The sequence below is a fragment of the Oncorhynchus mykiss genome, chromosome 16 (genome assembly GCF_013265735.2).
Source record: "Oncorhynchus mykiss isolate Arlee chromosome 16, USDA_OmykA_1.1, whole genome shotgun sequence".
NCBI classification, from domain to species: Eukaryota; Metazoa; Chordata; class Actinopteri; order Salmoniformes; family Salmonidae; genus Oncorhynchus; species Oncorhynchus mykiss.
In genome coordinates this window covers 62147128-62170443 of record NC_048580.1, presented here as the reverse complement: position 1 = coordinate 62170443, position 23316 = coordinate 62147128, and the positions used below count along the sequence as shown (strand labels likewise).

The following is a 23316-nucleotide window of genomic DNA, read 5'->3' as shown; positions in this document are numbered from 1 at the left end:
GGTCCACACACACACCCATACACTCAGAGTACCTGGTTCCTGGTGCTGGTTTGGGCAGGGGGGCTGTAGAGGGGGGTGTCTTGCTGATGGTAGTGTGTGTGTGAAGGGCAGGCTGTCTCTTCTCCCCGAAGCTCACCGTGCGGGTGTGAGTCAAAGGGCCCTGCAGGGGCAAGCACAGGTCATAGGGCATTCTACCAATCAATCATAGCAGCAATCATTACGGCTTTCACCTAGTGCCCTGAGATTTTCCTAGAGGACCTGATCCTAGTTCAGCCCTGAAGACACCATGTCAAGATAGAAGACAAGAGGAACTGATCCTAGTTCAGCCCTGAAGACAACATGTCTAGATAGAAGACAAGAGGACCTGGTCCTAGTTCAGCCCTGAAGACAACATGTCTAGATAGAAGACAAGAGGACCTGATCCTAGTTCAGCCCTGAAGACAACATGTCTAGATAGAAGACAAGAGGACCTGATCCTAGTTCAGCCCTGAAGACAACATGTCTAGATAGAAGACAAGAGGACCTGATCCTAGTTTAGCCCTGAAGACAACATGTTAGAAGACAACCCTCTAGGGCTATGAGGTAGAGGCAGAGAGATGTAGAAGAAAGGAGGAGAAAACAGCAAGCCTGGCAGGAGTGGGGAAGAAAGAAATTGACAAAAAAAATACAGGCGTCTGGGGGAGCGAGGGAGTGGGAGTAGAGAGGTGAGAGATGGGGGAGAGAGATGGGGTGGGGCGCAGAGGGAGAAATGAGAGGGTGAGAAATATGACAGGTGGAAGAGCAACAGAGTGAGAGAGGTAGAAGAGATGTGGGGAGTGATAAAAGAGAGAGAGAACATGAGGATAAAGAGAGAATGAGAGAAAGCAGCCTGCTCACCGGTAAGCCTTTAAAAATGACAGGAGACGACTGCCAGGACACACTGATCCCATCCCCATTCCCAATCCCATCATTCCCACCAACCTGCTCCGAACACACAGGAATACTCACAGGAGCAGTGGCCTGGAAAACATAGCACCGCAACACAGTGAGAGACAGAGACAGAGAGACACAGAGAGAGAGAGAGAAAGAGAGAGAGAGAGAGAGAGAGAGAGAGAGAGAGAGAGAGAGAGAGAGAGAGAGAGAGAGAGAGAGGGAGGGGAGGTAGAAAAAGGTGGGGGAAAGAGAAGTAGGAGAGAGAAGGGGTGAATGAGTGGAGGTAGAGGGAGGTTGATCGACAAAGAATGATCCAGAAAGAAAAGGGAGATACTACACAGAGAGAAGATGGAGGTAAAGAGAAAAGACTAACTCATCTAAAGAAACCTATTCATCTGGGGTGCAGCATTAAGCCTGTGTACAGCTCAGTTTCATGGACATTAATGACACAGAAACAGACCAGGGGAACCAAAACATTATCGTTAGGAAGTAGATGACAGCTTCATATCAGTCTCAGAGATGGCCAGTATTTTGTATTTGAAATATGTATTTCAATTACTTCTGAGTATTTTGTCATTTGTATTACACTGGGATAAACTACAGTCGTGGCCAAAAGGTTTGCCTTATGGCAAGGTGCTCCATCATGCTGGAAAAGGCATTGTTCGTCACCAAACTGTTCCTGGATGGTTGGGAGAAGTTAATCTCAGAGGATCTCAGAGGATGTGTTGGTACCATTCTTTATTGTTCTAAGGAACAATTTTGAGTGAGCCCACTCCCTTGGCTGAGAAGCAACCCAACATATGAATAGTCTCAGGATGCTTTACTGTTGGCATGACACAGGACTGATGGTAGCGCTCACCTTGTCCTCTCCGGACAAGCTTTTTTCCGGATGCCCCAAACAATCGGAAAGGGGATTCATCAGAGAAAATTACTTTACCCCAGTCCTCAGCAGTCCAATCCCTGTACCTTTTGCAGAATATCAGTCTGTCCCTGATGTTTTTCCTAGAGAGAAGTGGCTTCTTTGCTGCCCTTCTTGACACCAGGCCATCCTCCAAAAGTCTTCGCCTCACTGTACGTGCAGATGCACTCACACCTGCCTGCTGCGATTCCTGAGCAAGCTCTGTACTGGTTGTGCCCCGATCCCGCAGCTGAATTAACTTTATGGAGACGGTCCCGGTGCTTGCTGGACTTTCTTGGGCGCCCTGAAGCCTTCTTCACAACAATTGAACCGCTCTCCTTGAAGTTCTTGATGATCTGATAAATGGTTGATTTAGGTGCAATCTTACTGGCATATCCTTGCATGTGAAGCCCTTTTTGTGCAAAGCAATGATGATGGCATGTGTTTCCTTGCAGGTAACCATGGCTGACAAAGGAAGAACAATGATTCCATGCACCACCTTCCTTTTGAAGCTTCCAGTCTGTTATTCGAACTCAATCAGCATGACAGAGTGATCTCCAGCCTTGTCCTCGTCAACACTCACAACTGTGTTAACGAGAGAATCACTGACATGTCAGCTTGTCCTTTTGTGGCAGGGCTGAAATGCAGTGGAAATGTTTTTTGGGGATTCAGTTCATTTGCATGTCAAAGAGGGACTTTGCAATTAATTGCAATTCATCTGATCACTCTTCATAACATTCTGGAGTATATGCAAATTGCCATCATACAAAGAGAGGCAGCAGACTTTGTGAAAATTTATATTTATATACTCAAAACTTTTGGCCACGACTGTACACTCCAATGTATTTTGTAACAAGATACTTCCTAAATCTGTAATTTGTATTTTCAAAATACTAAATACCTTTCTAGACCATTATGTATATATATATTTGAGATACTTCAAAGTAGCCACCCTTTGCCTTGATGACAGCTTTGCACACTCCTGGCATTTTGGAGGACCGCCACAGGAAAGGAAGACCCAGACACATCTCAACATCAACTGTTTCGAGGAGACTGAGTGAATCAGGCCTTCATGGTCGAATTGCTGCAAAGAAACCACTACTAAAGGACATCAATAAGAAGAAGAGACTCGTTTGTGCCAAGAAACACGAGCAATGGACATTAGACCGGTGGAAATCGGTCCTTTGGTCTGAAGAGTCCAAAGTTCCAACCGCGCAGAGTAGGTGAACGGATTATGTCCGCATGTGTGGTTCCCATCGTGAAGCATGGAGGAGGTGGTGTGATGGTTTATTTAGAACACTTCACCAGCATGCCTACTGCAGCATTCTTCAGCGAAATGCCATCCCATCTGGTTTGCACTTAGTGGGACTATAATTTGTTTTTCAACAGGACAATGACCTAAAACACACCTCCAGGCTGTGTAAGGGCTATTTGACCAAGACGGAGAGTGATCAGATGGTTTGCGATGAGTTGGACAGGTAGAGTGAAGGAAAAGCAGCCATCACGTGCTCAGCATATGAAGGAACTCCTTCAAAACTGTTGGAAAAGCATTTCTCATGAAGCTGGTTGAGAAAATGCCAAGAGTGTGCAAAGCTGTCATCAAGGCAAAGGGTGGATACATTGAAGAATCTCAAATATAAAATATATTTTGACTTATTTAACACTTTTTTGGTTACTACATGAGTCCATATGTGTTATTTCATAGTTTTAATGTTTTCACTAATATTCTACAAATTGGCAATAGTACTGTTGGTCCATCTTGAGATGCGGTAGCCAGTATACATTTCCTCAAAATAGTCTGAATTAATCTAAGGTAACTCAAGAAATCAGTCATCAATTTTGACGTTTTTGCTGCTCTTAGTCCCTAAATTTTACATCTATCTAAGATGTTTGGTTCAGTATTCATCAAGTGAAAAAATGTGCATGAAAACGATACATCTCTTGTTGATTGACAACAAACCTTTATTGACGAATCCCTACTGTTGACCAATCACCGACAAATGGATTCAGACTTCGGCTACTGATGTAAAAACCCTTGCCGAAGTCCAAAACTAACAGAAACTTCACAAAATTGTGTCATAATATTTGCAAGTTGGGAAGCATGCAGATTTTTTAATTTTTTATTTATCCGTTATTTTACCAGGTAAGTTGACTGAGAACATGTTCTCATTTGCAGCAACGACCCCGGGAATAGTTACAGGGGAGAAATGAGCCAATTGTAAACTGGGGATTATTAGGTGACCGTGATGGTTTGAGGGCCAGATTGGAAATTTAGCCAGGACACCAGGGTTAACACCCCTACTCTTACAATAAATGCCATGGGATCTTTAATGACCTCAGAGAGTCAGGATAACCGTATAACGTCCCATCCGAGAGATGGCACCCTACACAGGGCAGTGTCCCCAATCACTGCCCTGGGGCATTGGGATATTTTTTAGACCAGAGGAAAGAGTGCCTCCTATTGGCCCTCCAACACCACTTCCAGCAGCATCTGATCTCCCATTCAAGGACTGACCAGGACCAACCCTGCTTAGCTTCAGAAGCAAGCCAGCAGTGGTATGCAGGGTGGTATGCAGGGTGGTATGCTGCTGGCAAGCCTTTATAGTCAGTGCATTCAAATAAAGTAAATAAACAACAACATATCACAGTCATAGCAAGCAAAACATTTCTGTAACTGTTATTGAGAATGTTGTTGCTGTTCAGGCCGGCTACTTGCAAACGTATTTCTGTATTTTAAAATACATGTATTTTGTAGTTTCTTTTCATACATTGATATTTATGGTATTTTGTATGTTAGGATTTTACCCATCCTGGACAGTCTCTGGGTTACAAAAGGGTTATTCAGCTGTCCCCATAGGATAACCCTTTTTGGTTCCAAGTAGAACCCTCCTTGGTGCCAGGTAGAACCCATTTAGGTTTCATGTAGAACTCTGTGGAAAGGGTTCTAAACTCAGCAAAAAAATAAATGTCCCTTTTTCAGGACCCTGTCTTTCAAAGATAATTCATAAAAATCCAAATAACATCACAGATCTTCATTGTAAAGGGTTTAAACACTGTTTTCCATGCTTGTTCAATGAACCATAAACAATTAATGAACATGCACCTGCGGAAAGGTAGTTAAGACACTTACAGTTTACAGACAGTAGGCAATTAAGATCACAGATATGAAAACTTAGGACACTAAAGAGGCCTTTCTACTGACTTTGAAAAACACCAAAAGAAAGATGCCCAGGGTCCCTGCTCATCTGCGTGAATGTGTCTTAGACATGCTGCAAGGAGGCATGAGGACTGCAGATGTGGCCAGGGCAATAAATTGCAGTGTCCGTACTATGAGATGCCTAAGACAGCGCTACAGGGAGACAGGACGGACAGCTGATTGTCCACGCAGTGGCAGACCACTTGTAACAACACCTGCACAGGATCAGTACATCTGAACATCACACCTGTGGGACAGGTGCAGGATGGCAACAACAACTGCCCGAGTTACACCAGGAACGCACAATCCCTCCATCAGTGCTCAGACTGTCCGCAATAGGCTGAGAGAGGCTGGACTGAGGGCTTGTAGGCCTGTTGTAAGGCAGGTCCTCACCAGACATCACCGGCAACAACGTCGCCTATGGGCACAAACCCACCATCGCTGGACCAGACAGGACTGGCAAAAAGTGCTCTTCACTGACAAGTCGCAGTTTTGTCTCACCAGGGGTGATGGTCGGATTTGCATTTATCTCCGAAGGAATGAGCGTTACACCGAGGTGATTTGGAGGTGGAGGGTCTGTCATGGTCTGGGGCGGTGTGTCACAGCTTCATCGAACTGAACTTGTTATCATTGCAGGCAATCTCAATGCTGTGCGTTACAGGGAAGACATCCTCCTCCCTCATGTGGTACCATTCCTGCAGGCTCATCCTGACATGACCCTCCAGCATGACAATGCCACCAGCCATACTACTCGTTCTGTGCGTGACTTCCTGCAAGACAGGAATGCATGTGTTCTGCCATGGCCAGTGAAGAGCCCGGATCTCAATCCCATTTAGCATGTCTGGGACCTGTTGGATTGGAGGGTGAGGGCTAGGGCCGTTCCCCCGAGAAATGTCCGGGAACTTGCAGGTGCCTTGCTGGAAGAGTGGGTAACATCTCACAGCAAGAACTGGCAAATCTGGTGCAGTCAATGAGGAGGAGATGCACTGCAGTACTTAATGCAGCTGGTGGCCACACCAGATACTGACTGTTACTTTTGATTTTGACCCCCCCGTTTGTTCAGGGACACATTATTCCATTTCTGTTAGTCACATGTCTGTGGAACTTGTTCAGTTTATGTCTCAGTTGTTGAATCTTGTTATGTTCATACAAATATTTACACATGTTAAGACAGTGTGAGGACATTTATTTTTTTGCTGAGTTTACATGGACCAAAAAGAGTTCTAACGAGAACCAAACGGTTTCTACATGGAACCAAAAGGGTTCTCCTACATGGACAGCTGAAGAATCCTTTTAAGGTCTAGATAGCACCATTTATAGCTACAGAGAGTACCATAGCCACTGGAGAATAAGGTGTATGAACTTGCATGACTGTTCTTACCTGGTATGCGTGGTCAGTGCGAATATGGCAGAGCGTGGAGGGAGCTGATTGGCTGAGCAGGGTGGGGGCGTGGCCATGTGTCCCCCTCATGGCGATGTGGGAGGGCTCAGAACGAGGGAGACAGGTGGTGAGGGAGACAGGTGGGAAAATGGGGGGAGGGCCGGAGGTGGTGGGGGAGGTGGGCGTGAGGCTGGATAAGCCCTCTGATAGGCTGTCCATGTTGACCTCGATCTCCGAGTAGTAGAAGTCCTCCTCCCCGTCGCTGTAGTCCGAGTCGCAGTTCCGCCTGCATTGCAGGAGGGTGACATATGTGAAGTAGCTTATAATGAAAGCTTATAATGCCTTATAATCACATTCATTGCCCATCATATATTCAGTCAATATACCACCTCATAATACTCTACAGCTGCATTAATAAGGTGTTATGAAAATGCTTATAAGGCATTTTAATTCTTCATACTAAGCCACTACAAGCTTTATAATGAGTAGCTGAGTCTTCTCTAACCAGCAGAGGGCAGTGATACACAGGCCTCAGAGCCACTGAGCTTATGGACTTGATTGGTCAAAGCCTTTAATGACTGATAGAGAGTGCAGGATAGCAACAGGAGGCTATAAAAACACACCAGCGAAACCTCCTCATGTGTTGATATGCTTCCCTCCTCCACCCTGCTTCCCTTTGTAAGTGGATCCTAGACTAACAAACGTAATCATATTAAGAAGTCATAACAAACAGAGCCCATGGAGAGACAGAGCTTCCAATGTAGCACATACTCCACAATACTAGCTCCTCACTGGTAGTAGATATTCTGACCAAACTTCAGCTAATAGAGTGAACTGTATTCTATCTGGTATTTTGTATGTTATTAGGATCCCCATTAGCTGTTGCGAAAGCAGCAGCTACTCTTCCTGTGGTCCACACAAAACATGAAACATGACATAATACAGAACATTAATAGACAACATCAGCTGAAGGACAGAACTACATCAATTTAGCTATGTAGCCTACATATTAATACATACACACAAACTATCTAGGTCAAATAGGGGAGAGGTGTTGCTTTATCTGTTTTTTAAAACCAGGTTTGCTGTTTATTTGAGCAATATGAGATGGGAGTTCCATGCAATAATGGCTCTATAAAATAAATATCTGCTCTCTTATTGGTCCTCATGTGATCTGAGTGCAGTGATTGCTTACAACAATTACCCATTCAACAATTGTGATTCCATATCTACAGCAGTTGACCTGTATCTGGCTCTGTGGTTGATTGGTGCCTTACCCCAGGTGGACGGTTCGGATGTGTCGCTGGATCCCTGAAGAGGTGCTGAGGACCTTTTCACAGTTCTTCCACAAGCACTTGAACATCACCTTCATGGAGTTCTGAAACACAACATAAGAGAAAACAGTCAGTGCTATTGTAATGATCAGACCTGGGATCAAATACTATTTCAGGTATTTCAATTAGTTTTCAATACATTTCAAAACAAGTATACAGATAACTTTTATTTGAAAAAAAAAGTAGTTGAAAATCAGAATGCATTTAACCCAGGTATTAAAAAATTGTATTTGAAATAAGTATTTAAAAATACCTTCAAATACAATTTGGTCAACTATTTATTTTCTCTCACAAACAACCATTCAAATACTCAAATAAAAGTAGGCTACTAGTTTTGGCATGTCTATTTGAAAATACTTAAATACACAGGAAAAAATATTTAATTAAAGAAAGCCTCTACTAGTCGAAACGCGTTGCAGTTGTGCGTCCTGATGTACTATGCTGATTCCTGTATTATGTATTATTTTGTAAATATACTGAAAAAATATATAAACACAAAATGAAACAATTTCTGAGATTTTGAATATAAGGAAATCAGTCAATTTCAATAAATAAATTAGGCCCTAATCTATGGATTTCCCATGAAAAGCAGGGGCGCAGCCAAGGGTGGGCCTGGGAGGGCATAGGCCCACACACTTGGGAAACAGGCCGACCCACAGAGGTGGGCCAATTAGAATGAGTTTTTCCCCACAAAGGGGCTTTATTACAGACAGAAATACTCCTCAGCCAAATTCTCTAAAATGATGTTGGAGGCGGCTTATGGTAGAGAAATTAACATTCAATTATCTGGCAACAGCTCAGGTGGACATTCCTGCAGTCAGCATGCCAATTGCACGCTTCCTCAAAACTTGAGACTTCTGTGGCATTGTGTTGTGTGACAAAGCTGCACATTTTAGAGTAACCTTTTATTGTCCCCAGCACAAGTTGCACCTGCGTATTTATCACGCTCATTAATCAGCTTCCTGATATACGACAACTGTCAGGTGGATGGATTATTTTGACAAAGGATACAATGCTCACTAGCAGGGATGTAAAGACATTTTGCACAACATTTGAGAGAAATAAGCTTTTTGAGCCTATGGAACATTTCTGGGATATTTTATATTTTACACTGGAAGGATACACAGAGAGTGAGGTAACAAAAACAAAAGAAAAGGAAAAAGACCACTGGACCAGTACACAGAATATTAGACAAGCAGAAAAAGACCATTGGACCAGTACACAGAATATAAGACAAGCAGAAAAAGACCATTGGACCAGTACACAGAATATTAGACAAGCAGAAAAAGACCATTGGACCAGTACACAGAATATAAGACAAGCAGAAAAAGACCATTGGACCAGTACACAGAATATTAGACAAGCAGAAAATGACCATTGGACCAGTACACAGACTATTAGACAAGCAGAAAAAGACCATTGGACCAGTACACAGACTATTAGACAAGCAGAAAAAGACCATTGGAACAGTACACAGAATATTAGACAAGCAGAAACAGACCATTGGACCAGTACACAGACTATTAGACAAGCAGAAAAAGACCATTGGACCAGTACACAGAATATTAGACAAGCAGAAAAAGACCATTGGACCAGTACACAGACTATTAGACAAGCAGAAAAAGACAATTGGACCAGTACACAGACTATTAGACAAGCAGAAAAAGACCATTGGACCAGTACACAGACTATTAGACAAGCAGAAAAAGACCATTGGACCAGTACACAGACTATTAGACAAGCAGAAAAAGACCATTGGAACAGTACACAGACTATTAGACAAGCAGAAAAAGACCATTGGACCAGTACACAGACTATTAGACAAGCAGAAAAAGACCATTGGACCAGTACACAGACTATTAGACAAGCAGAAAAATACCATTGGACCAGTACACAGACTTTAATATAAGCAGGCCTTAGACAGTGACCCTGATTGAATGTGGTCATGATCTCTACTTTGGGCTTTGACTGACAGACACACATACAGGCGTTCAACCTCTCAACAATATAAGCAAGTGTTTAGGAAGCTGTTAACATCTTCAAATCGGAAAAAGTAAAACCTCAAAATAAGTATTTTAAACCTATATCAATCCCTTCTTTCCTCACATGCAGACTAAGGACATAGACAGAGCTGTGTTTTTCAGACTCTTATTTTCCCAGGCAGGGAGAAATGTGTTGGGACCTGCATCAGTAGTAATGACAGGCAGTGGGCGTAGGCTCTCCACCTTTTAACAGCTTCCAGAAAGGGAGAGACAGAGCGCGAGTGAGTGAGTGAGTGAGTGAGTGAGTGAGTGAGTGAGTGAGTGAGTGAGTGAGAGAGAGAGAGAGAGAGAGAGAGAGAGGGGTGGGTGGGAGAGAGAGAGAGAGAGAGGGATAGGAGAGGGGTGGGAGAGAGAGAGAGAGATAGAGAGGGGTGGGAGAGAGAGAGAGAGGGAGAGAGAGAGAGAGAGAGAGGGGGGGGGGGTGGGAGAGAGAGAGAGAGAGAGAGAGAGAGAGAGAGAGAAAGAGAGAGAGAGGAGTGGGAGAGAGAGAAACTAAAAGACAAACTATAGAACAGGCTTATCAGCGGCTGATCAAATTAACGCTTTATACAGTCTATATTCTTATGCAATCCACACAATGCATAACACACAACAGCTCTAATGGCACTGGGAAACATAGGAATCATTTTCAGTGTTTCATAACGGAAAATCTGCAGCGTCTCAACAAACATTGACATATCCCTTAATGCCAAAAGTGTTTTCCTTTCGTTGTAACACTGTTACAGCAACACTGTAGTGATTAACACATTCCCTAAGCCTTTTATAGTACGACTATAAAGTATAGTATAGTATGACTCCTCTACATAGTCAGATACATGTAGGATCTACATTTGATCACCCTGTTGCAGGAGAACTTTCCTACAATGCAGGAAATGTTAAGCTTGTAGTTTATTTGAGGTCTAAAAAGGCTTCTGAAGTTGTCAATTTCCACTTTGAAATGTCAAACTTGATTTTCCCTTACGAAAAATGTATCAACCCCTATAAAAATGTCCATTAATTATAATCCATGTAATAATTCACATTTCCTGTTGCTGCAGGATTATTTTCCTGCTGTAGCAAACTGGCTCAAATTAAGACCCTACATCTGTTGTACTCAACTCCACACAGTCAGATGCCCTTCAGCTACGGGACTACAGAGGCTGCTGCTGTCTGCCAGTCAGGACTTAGCTAGGCAGCTTGTCATGGCCAACTACACTGAACCACCACAGTAAACTGCCTGTTAGGTTTACCCAGGGCAGGTTTATACACAAGGCATCCAAACTGTAATGATTTTATCTACAACCAGCTATTCATTAACAACCACACATGCATGTCAGTGCAAGTCTCATTGAGATGGCCTCCCAAGTCCTTGTGTACAGTTGATGGAATTTTTACAGTTTGTCTAGCACTGTGAAATGTTCTGTCACATCTTTACAAGTGAGGCTGAAGAATAAACATCAAACATTAAAATAAGACGTTAAATTTAACGGATGACTTGACAAATGAGCACAATCCTTTGGTCCTGTAACTAGGGCTGTGGTGCCATGACATTTCATCAGCCGGTAATTGACAGTTAATTAACATGAACACATTTGGCATCTCCTGGTTTCCACACATTTTAAAAGCCATTTTAAAAAGTATAATAAATCCATGTAATATAGCCTACACCTTCATAATAAATCCATTACATATTTTAGACTAAAGAAGTAATGAAGAAGAAAATGTAGTCTATTTCTGAAGAAAGTAATAGCATACTTATGTTCGGTCCGGATGTGGCTATGTTAGGTCCGGATGTGGCTATGTTAGGTCCTGATGTGGCTATGTTAGGTCCTGATGTGGCTATGTTAGATCCGGATGTGGCTATGTTAGGTCCTGATGTGGCTATGTTAGGTCCTGATGTGGCTATGTTAGGTCCTGATGTGGCTATGTTAGGTCCGGATGTGGCTATGTTAGATCCGGATGTGGCTATGTTAGGTCCTGATGTGGCTATGTTAGGTCCTGATGTGGCTATGTTAGGTCCTGATGTGGCTATGTTATGTCCGGAAGTGGCTATGTTAGGTCCTGATGTGGCTCTGTTAGGTCTGGATGTGGCTATGTTAGATCCAGATGTGGCTATGTTAGGTCCTGATGTGGCTATGTTAGGTCCTGATGTGGCTATGTTAGATCCGGATGTGGCTATGTTAGGTCCTGATGTGACTATGTTATGTCCGGAAGTGGCTATGTTAGGTCCTGATGTGGCTACGTCAGGTCCGGAAGTGGCTATGCCAAATGGCTGTGGGCTACACTAGTTCATTTAGCAGACAAGATTTGCTTATAATTCCCACAGCCAAGATTGACTTAAAATTCCATGGCAGTATTTTATAGTATTATATAATATGAAAAATACTAATGAACAAAGCTGAAAAAAATTCTCCAAACGATTTGAGGAAGTGCGCACATGCGGCTTTTCTGTGTGGAGCGGTTAACAAAGAAATAGGTACTCCTAAACACTTCATTTAGAGTTATTAATGTAACTGTAGATGTCCTACAAATGTTTGGCTATATGTTTTGATTTGTAATACATTGTAAGGTTGCATGACGAGACTAATGATGATTTGAAAAGTCACTTGAAAGGCATGAGCTCTGCTTAGTTTTTTTGAGCAGACAGTACACACTACATCAGTCACTCATTCACAATTTGACAAGCACTTGATAATGCCTTGAATTGTATGGTGGTGTCCCCTTTGTGGCCGTAATGCACCCTAAAAAAAATCCATGCCTTTTGCAGCCTGGAGTGCTGCGTTGTGCCCTTGGCCCTGAGTGTGCTACGCAATCCGAAGCACCTCTCAGTCACATGGCTCTCCGTCACATGATCGGATCTTTCTGACAGGCTACAAGTGAAGACAGACACATCGGGGACACAACTGCGCGTGTCTTTATCCATTTCCGAGCTACATATTGAAGATATTGGAAGAACTGTCCATATTTAATTTTCATCAGCCAACAAGATGAGTAGGCCTAACAAACAGAAAAAGCACTAGCCTATGTCAATCTACTATCCCCCATAGTACAAAAGTCGACCTATTCTATATTGTGCAAGTTAATTATACGTGAAATAATCTGTCCGTAAACAATTGCTGGAAAAGTTACTTGTTTCATGCACAAAGTAGATGTTATGGCTTTACACCCCCTGCTATAATGTGGATAAAGAGATACTTGTCTAACAGAACACAGAGGGTGTTCTTTAATGGAAGCCTATCAAATATAATCCAGTTAGAATCAGGAATTCCCCAGGATACAGTGCCTTGCGAAAGTATTCGGCCCCCTTGAACTTTGCGACCTTTTGCCACATTTCAGGCTTCAAACATAAAGATATAAAACTGTATTTTTTTGTGAAGAATCAACAACAAGTGGGACACAATCATGAAGTGGAACGACATTTATTGGATATTTCAAACTTTTTTAACAAATCAAAAACTGAAAAATTAGGCGTGCAAAATTATTCAGCCCCCTTAAGTTAATACTTTGTAGCGCCACCTTTTGCTGCGATTACAGCTGTAAGTCTTTACAGCTGTAAGTCTGTAAGTCTTTAAGAAATGGCTATCTTCTTGCCACTCTTCCATAAAGGCCAGATTTGTGCAATATACGACTGATTGTTGTCCTATGGACAGAGTCTCCCACCTCAGCTGTAGATCTCTGTAGTTCATCCAGAGTGATCATGGGCCTCTTGGCTGCATCTCTGATCAGTCTTCTCCTTGTATGAGCTGAAAGTTTAGAGGGACGGCCAGGTCTTGGTAGATTTGCAGTGGTCTGATACTCCTTCCATTTCAATATTATCGCTTGCACAGTGCTCCTTGGGATGTTTAAAGCGTGGGAAATCTTTTTGTATAAAAATACGGCTTTAAACTTCTTCACAACAGTATCTCGGACCTGCCTGGTGTGTTCCTTGTTCTTCATGATGCTCTCTGCGCTTTTAACGGACCTCTGAGACTATCACGGTGCAGGTGCATTTATACGGAGACTTGATTACACACAGGTGGATTGTATTTATCATCATTAGTCATTTAGGTCAACATTGGATCATTCAGAAATCCTCACTGAACTTCTGGAGAGAGTTTGCTGCACTGAAAGTAAAGGGGCTGAATAATTTTGCACGCCCAATTTTTCAGTTTTTGATTTGTTAAAAAAGTTTGAAATATCCAATAAATGTCGTTCCACTTCATGATTGTGTCCCACTTGTTGTTGATTCTTCACAAAAAAATACAGTTTTATATCTTTATGTTTGAAGCCTGAAATGTGGCAAAAGGTCGCAAAGTTCAAGGGGGCCGAATACTTTCGCAAGGCACTGTAGCTGTTTAGGCCCCTTGCTTTTTTCAATTTTTACTAAAGACATGCCACTGACTTTGAGTAAAGCCAGTGTGTCTATGTATGAGGATGACTCAACACTATACACATCAGCCACTACAGCGATTGAAATGACTGCAACACTCAACAAAGAGCTTTAGTTAGTTTCAGAGTGTGTGGCAAGGAATAAGTTAGCCCTAAATATTTCTAAAACTAAAAGCATTGTATTTGGAACAAAACACTCACTAAACCTCAACTAAATCTTGTAATAAACAATGTGGAAATTGAGCAAGTTGAGATGACAAAACTGCTTGGAGTAACACTAGATTGCAAACTGTCATGGTCCAAACATATTGATACAATAGTAGCTAAAATGGGGAGAAGTCTGTCAATAATAAAGTGATGCTCTGCCTTCTTAACAACACTATCAACAAGGCAGGTCCTACAGGCCCTAGTTTTGTCGCACCTTGACTACTGTTCAGTCATGTGGTCAGGTGCCACAAAAAAAGGACTTAGGAAAATTGCAATTGACTCAGAACAGGGCAGCCCGGCTGGCCCTTGGATGTACACAGAGAGCTAATATTAATAATATGCATGTCAATCTCTCCTGGCTAAAAGTGGAGGAGAGATTGACTTTATCACTACTTTTATTTATGTTGAATGCACCGAGCTGTCTGTCTAAACTACTGGCACACAGTTCGGACACCCATGCATACCCCACAAGACATGCCACAAGAGGTCTCTTCACAATCCCCAAGTCCATAACAGACTATGGGAGGAGCACAGTACTACATAGAGCCATGACTACATGGAACTCTATTCCACATCAAGTAACTCATGCCAGCAGTAAAATTAGATTTGAAAAACACCTTATGGAACAGCAGGGACTGAAGCAATACAAACGTTTCAACAGACACATGCATACACACACACACACACGATAACATACACACTATACATACATATGGATTTAGTACTGTCGATATGTAGTAGTGGTGGAGTAGGGGCCTGAGGGCACACAGTGTGTTGTGAAATCTGTGAATGTTTTTAAAGTGGTATAGACTGCCTTAGTTTTGCTGGACCTCAGGAAGAGTAGCTGTTGCTTTGGCAGCATCTTAGTCCTGTATTGAAACTTTGCCTGTTTGATGGTTTCTTATAAGTGTCCGGATTAGTGTCCAGCTCCTTGTAAGCGGCAGCTATAGCTTTTAGCTTGGTGCGGATGTTTTCTGTAATTCATGGCTTCTGGTTGGGATATGTATGTACGGTCCCTTTGGGGACGACATTGTCGATGCACTTATTGATGTAGGTGGTATACTCCTCAATGCCATTGGATGAATCACGGAACATATTCCTGTCTGTGCTAGTAAAACAGTACTGTAGCGTAGCATCCACATCATCTGATAACTTCCGTATTGAGCAAGTCACTGGTACTTCCTGCTTTAGTTTTTGCTTATGAGCAGGATTCAGGAGAATAGAATTATGGTCAGATTTGCAAATGGAGGACGAGGGAGAGCTTTTTATGCGTCTCTGTGTGTGGAGTAAAGGTGGTCTAGAGTTTTTTTTCATCTGGTTGCACATGTGACATGCTGGTAAAAATTAGGTAAAAAGGATTTAAGTTTCCCTGCATTAAAGTCCCCGGCCACTAGGAGCGCCGCTTCTGGATGAGCATTTTCTTGTTTGCTTATGGCCTTATACAGCTTGTTGAATGCGGTCATAGTGCCAGCGTTGGTTTCTGGTGGTAAATAAAAACGCATGTGAAAAATATAGATGGAAACTCTCTTGGTAGATAGTGTGGTCTACAGCTTATCATGAGGAACTCTACCTCAGGCAAGCAATACCTTGAGACTTGCTGAACCCCTCCGGTCTCCACTCCTATATATGAGCCTCTCCAGTCTTCACTCCTATATCTGTATCTGAGCCCCTCCATTCTCTACTCCTATATATGAGCCCCTCCAGTCTCCACTCCTATATATGAGCCCCTCCAGTCTCCACTCCTATATATGAGCCCCTCCAGTCTCCACTCCTATATATGAGCCCCTCCAGTCTATGAGCCCCATCCAGTCTCCACACCTATATAAGCCCCTCCAGTCTCCACTCCTATATATGAGCCCCTCCAGTCTCCACTCCTATATATGAGCCCCTCCAGTTTCCACTCCTATATCTGTCACAGTGGAGTAATGAGATTCTTCTCCCTCTCTCAGCTACCTACAGCTGAAGCATCATATTCTCTCCTTTTAGTCCTTCCCTACCTCCCTCCTTCTTTCCAAAACTCTTCTTATTCCCCCCCTTCTCTCTTCCCCCATCCCAAATCTCTTTTTACACCCACTCCTTCCTTTCTAAACTATCTTTTTACACCCACTCCTTCCTTTCTAAACTCTCTTTTTACACCCAATCCTTCCTTTCTAAACTCTCTTTTTACACCCAATCCTTCCTTTCTAAACTCTCTTTTTACACACACTCCTTCCTTTCTAAACTCTCTTTTTACACCCACTCCTTCCTTTCTAAAATCTCTTTTTACCCCCACTCCTTCCTTTCTAAACTCTCTTTTTACACCCACCCCTTCCTTTCTAAACTCTCTTTTTACACCCACTCCTTCCTTTCTAAACTCTCTTTTTACACCCACTCCTTCCTTTCTAAACTCTCTTTTTACACCCAATCCTTCCTTTCTAAACTCTCTTTTTACACCCAATCCTTCCTTTCTAAACTATTTTTACACACAATCCTTCCTTTCTAAACTCTCTTTTTACACACACTCCTTCCTTTCTAAACTCTCTTTTTACACCCACTCCTTCCTTTCTAAACTCTCTTTTTACACCCACTCCTTCCTTTCTAAACTCTCTTTTTACACCCAATCCTTCCTTTCTAAACTCTCTTTTTACACCCAATCCTTTCTTTCTAAACTCTCTTTTTACACCCAATCCTTCCTTTCTAAACTCTCTTTTTACACACCTCCTCCCCTTTCCACCTTCTAACTCCCCTCTTCCTCTCGGAGGTGGGTGAGGGTGCTAATGGCTCTTCTTGATACTGAAACCACATTTACGTCATGGACTGTTTCCACCGCATGAAAAGACAAGGGAAGAAAATGGAGAGCTAGAAGGAAAGAGAGAGTGAGAACACACTCCATCACGCTCAGAGGCATTAAGATTGACAGGCCTTATCTCAGGGCTTGTGTCACAGGATCCTAACGTTGGTTTCAGAGGCCCCAGACACTACTCTGAGTTAGGAATACTACACACCAGGGAAAGGGTTCCTAAATCTATGGGAGCAACTGTTGGCCAATGGCCAATTTCTACTGGGTCGCAGCTTAGGTTTGGCTGTGGCTACAAATATTATTCTCATCTGGAGAGTCCCAAGAACCAAGTAACTGGACTGAATAAATCAAATCGCTGTGATCTATGAACTCATTGGAGATCAGGAGATGAGTATGGAAAAATATTCAGAAGCATTGAGACGAAGCCTCATTACAACCCCCCGACCCCGAGTTGTACCTTTCGCTTCCGGGGTATGGGGTCCACAAACGGAAAGTGAGTGCTCTCTGTGACGTCCTCGATGACGTCATCACCCTGGGATGGGAGCAGGAAGCTCTTGCTGGCATCGTTGGAGAGGGGTGGGGATGGTGTGGAGGGCACTGATTGGTCGCTGGTGTCCCAGCTCCAGTTGCCACTGGTGGAGCTGCTGTAGCTGGTCGACAGCGCCTCCTTCCACCCCCTGCTAGACGACTCCGGAACTGCAGCTGGAGACAGCGAAGGGCCGATCATTACCATGCTATCATAGCCAAGGAGGAAGCCAATCTGAGAATTTAGCTTTAATTCACTTATTACTCTAAAAACCTTGTCACAAAATGTGTTTTGCATTGCCTTGTGGTGAAACATAATGACAAATAAGAGGTAGAGCCTCCTAGCAGGATGAGGTGTGTGTTGGGGATTTTATTAACTCATATGAATCAATGACTGAGTGGTCCATGGGGGCCAGTGTAGATGAGAAGGATCCTACAGAGAATAGAGTCATAGGAGTGTTGTCTTAGGGAAGATTAACATCTTATCCCTCAAAGACGTTAAGCACAACAGCACAACAATGAAACCAGGGGAAAGAAAATAAGATATTGGACGGAAAACAGGTACAGTTGAATCATGTACTGTATGAATAGAGTTTGATGACATTTCTGAATTATCATGAAAATGTAATACAGCTTTGCCCTTTCTCCCCACATACAGCACAGTATACCCTCCCAGCACCTAATACAGTGCATTCGGAAAGTGTTCAGACCCCTTCACCTTTTCCACATTCCACAACCTTACTCAAAAATGTATTAAATTGCCCCCCCCCCCCCCCCTCATCAATCTACAAACAATGCCCCATAATGACAAAGCAAAAACTGTTTTTTGACATTTTTCAAATGTATTACAAATAAAAACTGTAATATCACATTTACACAGGAATTCAGACCCTTTACTCAGTACTTTGTTGAAGTACCCCAGTCAAACGTCCTGAGCGCTCTGGTGCAGATTTTCCTCAACGATCTCTGTACTCTGCTCTGTTCATCTTTCCCTCAAACCCGACAAGTCTCCCAGTCCCTGCCGCTGAAAAACATCCCAACAGCATGATGCTGCCACCACCATGCTTCACCGTAGGGAAGGTGCCAGGTTTCCTCCAGACGTGACACTTGGTATTCAGGCAAAATACTTCAATCTTTGTTTCATCATACCAGACCATCTTGGTTTCATCAGACCAGACAATCTTGGTCTGAGAGTCCTGTAGGTGCCTTTTGGCAAACTCCAAGTGGGCTGTCATGTGCCTTTTACTGAGGAGTGGCAACCGTCTGGCCACTCCACCATAAAGGCCTGATTGGTGGAGTGCTGTAGAGATGTTATTCTAGAAGGTTCTCCCATCTCCACAGAGGAACTCTGGAGCATCGGGTTCTTGGTCAACTCCCTGACCAAGGCCCTTCTCCCCCGATTGCTCAATTTGGCCGGGCGGCCAGCTCTAGGAAGAGTGTTGGTGGTTCCAAACTTCTTGCATTTAAGAATGATGGAGGCCACTGTGTTCTTGGGGACCTTCAATGCTGCAGAAATTGTTTGGTACCCTTCCCCAGATCTGTGCCTCGACACAATCCCGTCTCGGAGCTCTATGGACATTTCCTTTGACCTCATTTCCTTTGACCTTCCTTTGACCTCATGGCTTGGTTTTTATCTCTGACATGCACTGTCAGCTGTGGGACCTTAAATAGACAGGTGTGTGCCTTTCCAAATCATGTCCAATCAATTGAATTTACCACAGGTGGACTCCAATCAAGTTGTAGAAACGTCAACTGTGATCAATGGAAACAGGATGCACCTGATCTCAATTTAAAGTCTCATAGCAAAGGGTCTGAATACTTACAGTACCAGTCAAAAGTTTGGACACACCTTCTCATTCAAGGGTTTTTCTTTATTTCTACTATTTTCTACATTGTAAAATAATAGTGAAGACATCAAAACTATGAAATAACACATATGGAATCATGTAGTAACCAAAAACATGTTAAACAAATCAAAATGTATTTTATATTGGAGATTCTTCAAAGTAGCTACCCATTGCCTTGATGACAGCTTTGCACACTCTTGGCATTCTCTCAAACAGCTTCATGAGGCAGTCACCTGGAATGCATTAAAAGTACATTTGTGGATTTCTTTCCTTCTTTAATGCATTTGAGCCAATCAGTTGTGTGTGACAAGGTAGGGGTGGTATACGCAAGATAGCCCTATTATGGCAAGAACAGCTCAAATAAGCAAAGAAAAACAACAGTCCATCATTACTTTAAGACATGAAGGTCAGTCACCGCAGAAAAAAACATCAAGCGCTGTGGTGAAATTAGCTCTCTTGAGGAACGACACAGGAAAGGAAGACCCAGAGTTACCTCTGCTGCAGAGGATAAGTACATAGAGTTAACAGCACCTCAGATTGCAGCCCAAATAAATGTTTCACAGAGTTCAAGTAACAGACACATCTCAACATCAACTGTTCAGAGGAGACTGCATGAATCAGGCATTCGTGGTCAAATTGCTGCAAAGAAACCACTACTGAAGGATGAGTTCAAATTAGATTTTTGGTTCCAACGTCTGTGTCTATGTGAGATGCAGAGTAGGTGAACGGATGATCTCCGCATGTGTGGTTCCCACTCTGAAGCATGGAGGAGGAGGTGTGATGGTGCTTTGCTGGTGACATCCTCTGGGATTTATTTAGAATTCAAGGCACACTTAACCAGTATGGCTACCGGAGCATTTTCCAGCAATACGCTATCCCACCTGGTTTGCGCTTAGTAGAGTTGCAAAGGGTCGGAAACGTTTCTGGAAAAATTTCTGGAAATTTTCTGTGGAAAGTTAAGCCCTGGAATTTGGGGAATTTTGCTTAAATACATAAAAAAAACACGATAGCTTATAACAGTGAATTTCTTTTGTGGGATACACATAAGGCAATTCTAGGTCTTGTGGCATATTTTGGTTAAACTATCCCCAATTCAATGGAATTGCAACCCTCTGCATGCACAGTGCATTCTTCCATCACATGCACAGCTGATTCTCAAGATCTTGCACACTAATGAGATGCTATTGAGCCCACACTACTACACTATCCGAGCCAAGGAATACATACTTTCAGGTAAGTTTTTATTATAATACTGGGTGGGGAGCATATATTTTATGTGACATACATGATTTTTTTGTTAACTAGTAAATCGTAACAATTTCTGCTAGATAGTTTTTGCTACCATGTGTGTTTTAGCTTGCTTGAGTCTGCGAACTGAGGAGTGTTAATTCACCTGCTTCCATACATGTATCTTACAAAGGAGTTGTTTAATCTAACTGCTTATCTATTTATCTGTACATGGAAATATCCCCATTAATTCCCACTGAAAGTTTCCACCTCTAAATATTCCCCAAAATGTGCAACCCTAGCACTTAGTGGGACTATCATTTGTTTTTCAACAGGACAACGACCTAAAACACACCTCCAGGCTGTGTAAGGGCTATTTGACCAAGGAGAGGGATAGAGTGCTGCATCAGATGACCTGGCCTCCACAATCACCAATTGAGATGGTTTGGGATGAGTTGGACTGCAGAGTGAAAGAAAAGAAGCCAACAGGTGCTCAGCATATGTGGGAACTCCTTCAAGACTGTTGGAAAATCATTCCTCATGAAGCTGGTTGAGAGAATGCCAAGAGTGTGCAAAGCTGTCATCAAGGCAATGGGTGGCTACTTTGAAGAATCTAAAATCTAAAATAAATGTAGTTTTGTTTAACACTTTTTTGGTTACTACATGATTCCATATGTGTTATTCATAGTTTTGAAGTCTTCACTATTATTCTACAATGTAGAAAATAGTAAAAATAAAGAAAAACCCTTGAATGAGTAGGTGTGTCCAGACTTTTGACTGGTACTGTATCTAAATAAGGTATTTCTGTTTTTAATTTGTTATATTTCTGTTTTACATTTGCAAAAAATTACAAAAACCTGCTTTCGCTTTGTCATTATGGGGTATTGTGTGTAGATTAATGAGATGTTTTTAAAAAATGTTTTTTTTAGAATAAAGCTGTAACGTAACAAAATGTTGAAAAAGTCAAAGGGTCTGAATACTTTCCGAATTCACTGTATGTTGTGGATGAACCCACTTGAATCAATAACATATCTAAACTGTGGAGATGGGGACAAGAGTGGTTAAATACAGTATATTTACAGTATACTGTAGATTTAGGGAAGGGGAAAAATGTTAATGGATAGGTTTTAACCACAATGGATCCCGGCCAGGCTTACATAGGGAGTCGTTTTCCAAAGTCACACTGACCCAGCCACACGTGACCCTAATGTGTGTTTCAACACAGTGGCTATGTACCAGCCCTCATCTCCTCACCTCAGAATGATCAGAACATCTAATGAACAATAGGGGAAAATGGATGTGGATTTAGAGGTACAGTAGGTTTGTAGGGTTGCCAGCCCTCCTGGTTTGGCCTGGGGTCTCCTGGAAACAGCCTTATTCCTTCTGGCGAGCAGTACAGCTGTTAATGCCTAAATGAAATTAATATATTAAGTGTGAGGAAGGTCTTTTATAATCTGTATAACCCAGTCATCTGGTTCTGAGTTGACAAGCCCTAGTATAGAGGTCATTTTTAGTCATTTATCAATAGAGGGTGATGATAAAAAAATTAGGAATTTCTGGTAAAACCGATAAACAAGTGTCCTCTCCCCTCTCTTATCCCTCTATCCCTCTCGTTTTCTCTATAAAACAAAGAGCAGTCAGCTTAATGGCACTCCCAGGAGTTGCCGTGTTCCCTGATTAAAAATAAAAACTTAATAAAAATAGCATAAAGTGGTGTGGTAAAAAAACAACAGCAAAAGAAAATCAACTCAGAAACAATTTTATTTTATTTTTTCATTAGTCCACTGTTGCTGTTGTCAGGAGTCAAGTTTATAAGATATTGGGTTTTCAAGAAGCCAAGTGTCAAGCTGCAAAATGCTATCTTGAAAACTTGACTGCTTTTGAGACTAAATCAACAGTGGACTAATGAAGAGATCGTGGACTTACCAAAAGATAGACTTACCAAAAGATAGTTTTTGAGTGGATATTCCCTTTAAGGCTAAATATAGAGGGACAATTCTGACACATGGGCCCATTTCACCAGTCCCAACAAGGAAAAAGCCCTTTTAGGTTTAGGGGTTAGGTTTAGGGTTACAATTAAAGTTACAATAAGGGTTAGGTTTAGGGTTAGGGATTTGGGGTTAAGTTAGGGTTAAGGTTAGGGTTAGGTTTAAGGGTTAGGAAAAAAAGATTTTGAACGGGAATCAATTGTTTGCTCCCCAAAGGATAATAAAACTAAGATATGTGTGTGTGTGCGTGTGCGTGTGTGTGTGTGTGTGGGGGGGTCTTACCTGAGGATGTCTGGGTGAGGACCAGTGGGGAGGTGGATAGCGATGTCAGGACGGTGGCAGCCATTACCTCCTTATCAGCACGACCCGAGGGTTTCCTGCAATACACACCAGATACCAGGTTACACATTATGGACATAAAACCGCTAGAAACCCACAACCAACATGCTTTTCCTGCATAGCAAACTGTATCAAACCAGCACACCTGTAACAGTAATTCTACAATATATATGTAGGCATACTAGCATAGAAAAATGGCCCATAGTTCACTATAATGTCCTCAGAGTTAGATTTCCACACTGCAGACTGACCAGTAGCTGTGTTCGCCATTGCAGACCACCCATCAACTGAGTA

General features: G+C 42.5%; 1 protein-coding gene across 2 annotated transcripts in view; it reads right to left on the bottom strand.

The window, feature by feature from the left end:
* LOC110492498 (zinc finger protein 704) overlaps positions 1–23316 on the bottom strand; it is a 109383-nt gene that overhangs the window by 6987 nt on the left and 79080 nt on the right. The window contains exons 3-8 of one of the 2 annotated variants that reach the window (XM_021566874.2): positions 22966–23060; positions 17554–17798; positions 7665–7765; positions 6388–6673; positions 877–999; positions 33–160 (exon numbers count right to left, since the gene is read on the bottom strand). In XM_021566874.2, the coding sequence (XP_021422549.2) occupies positions 33–160; positions 877–999; positions 6388–6673; positions 7665–7765; positions 17554–17798; positions 22966–23060 (978 nt within the window). The remainder of the gene's footprint in view (positions 1–32; positions 161–876; positions 1000–6387; positions 6674–7664; positions 7766–17553; positions 17799–22965; positions 23061–23316) is intronic. The other variant, XM_036947512.1, reaches the window with a different exon arrangement.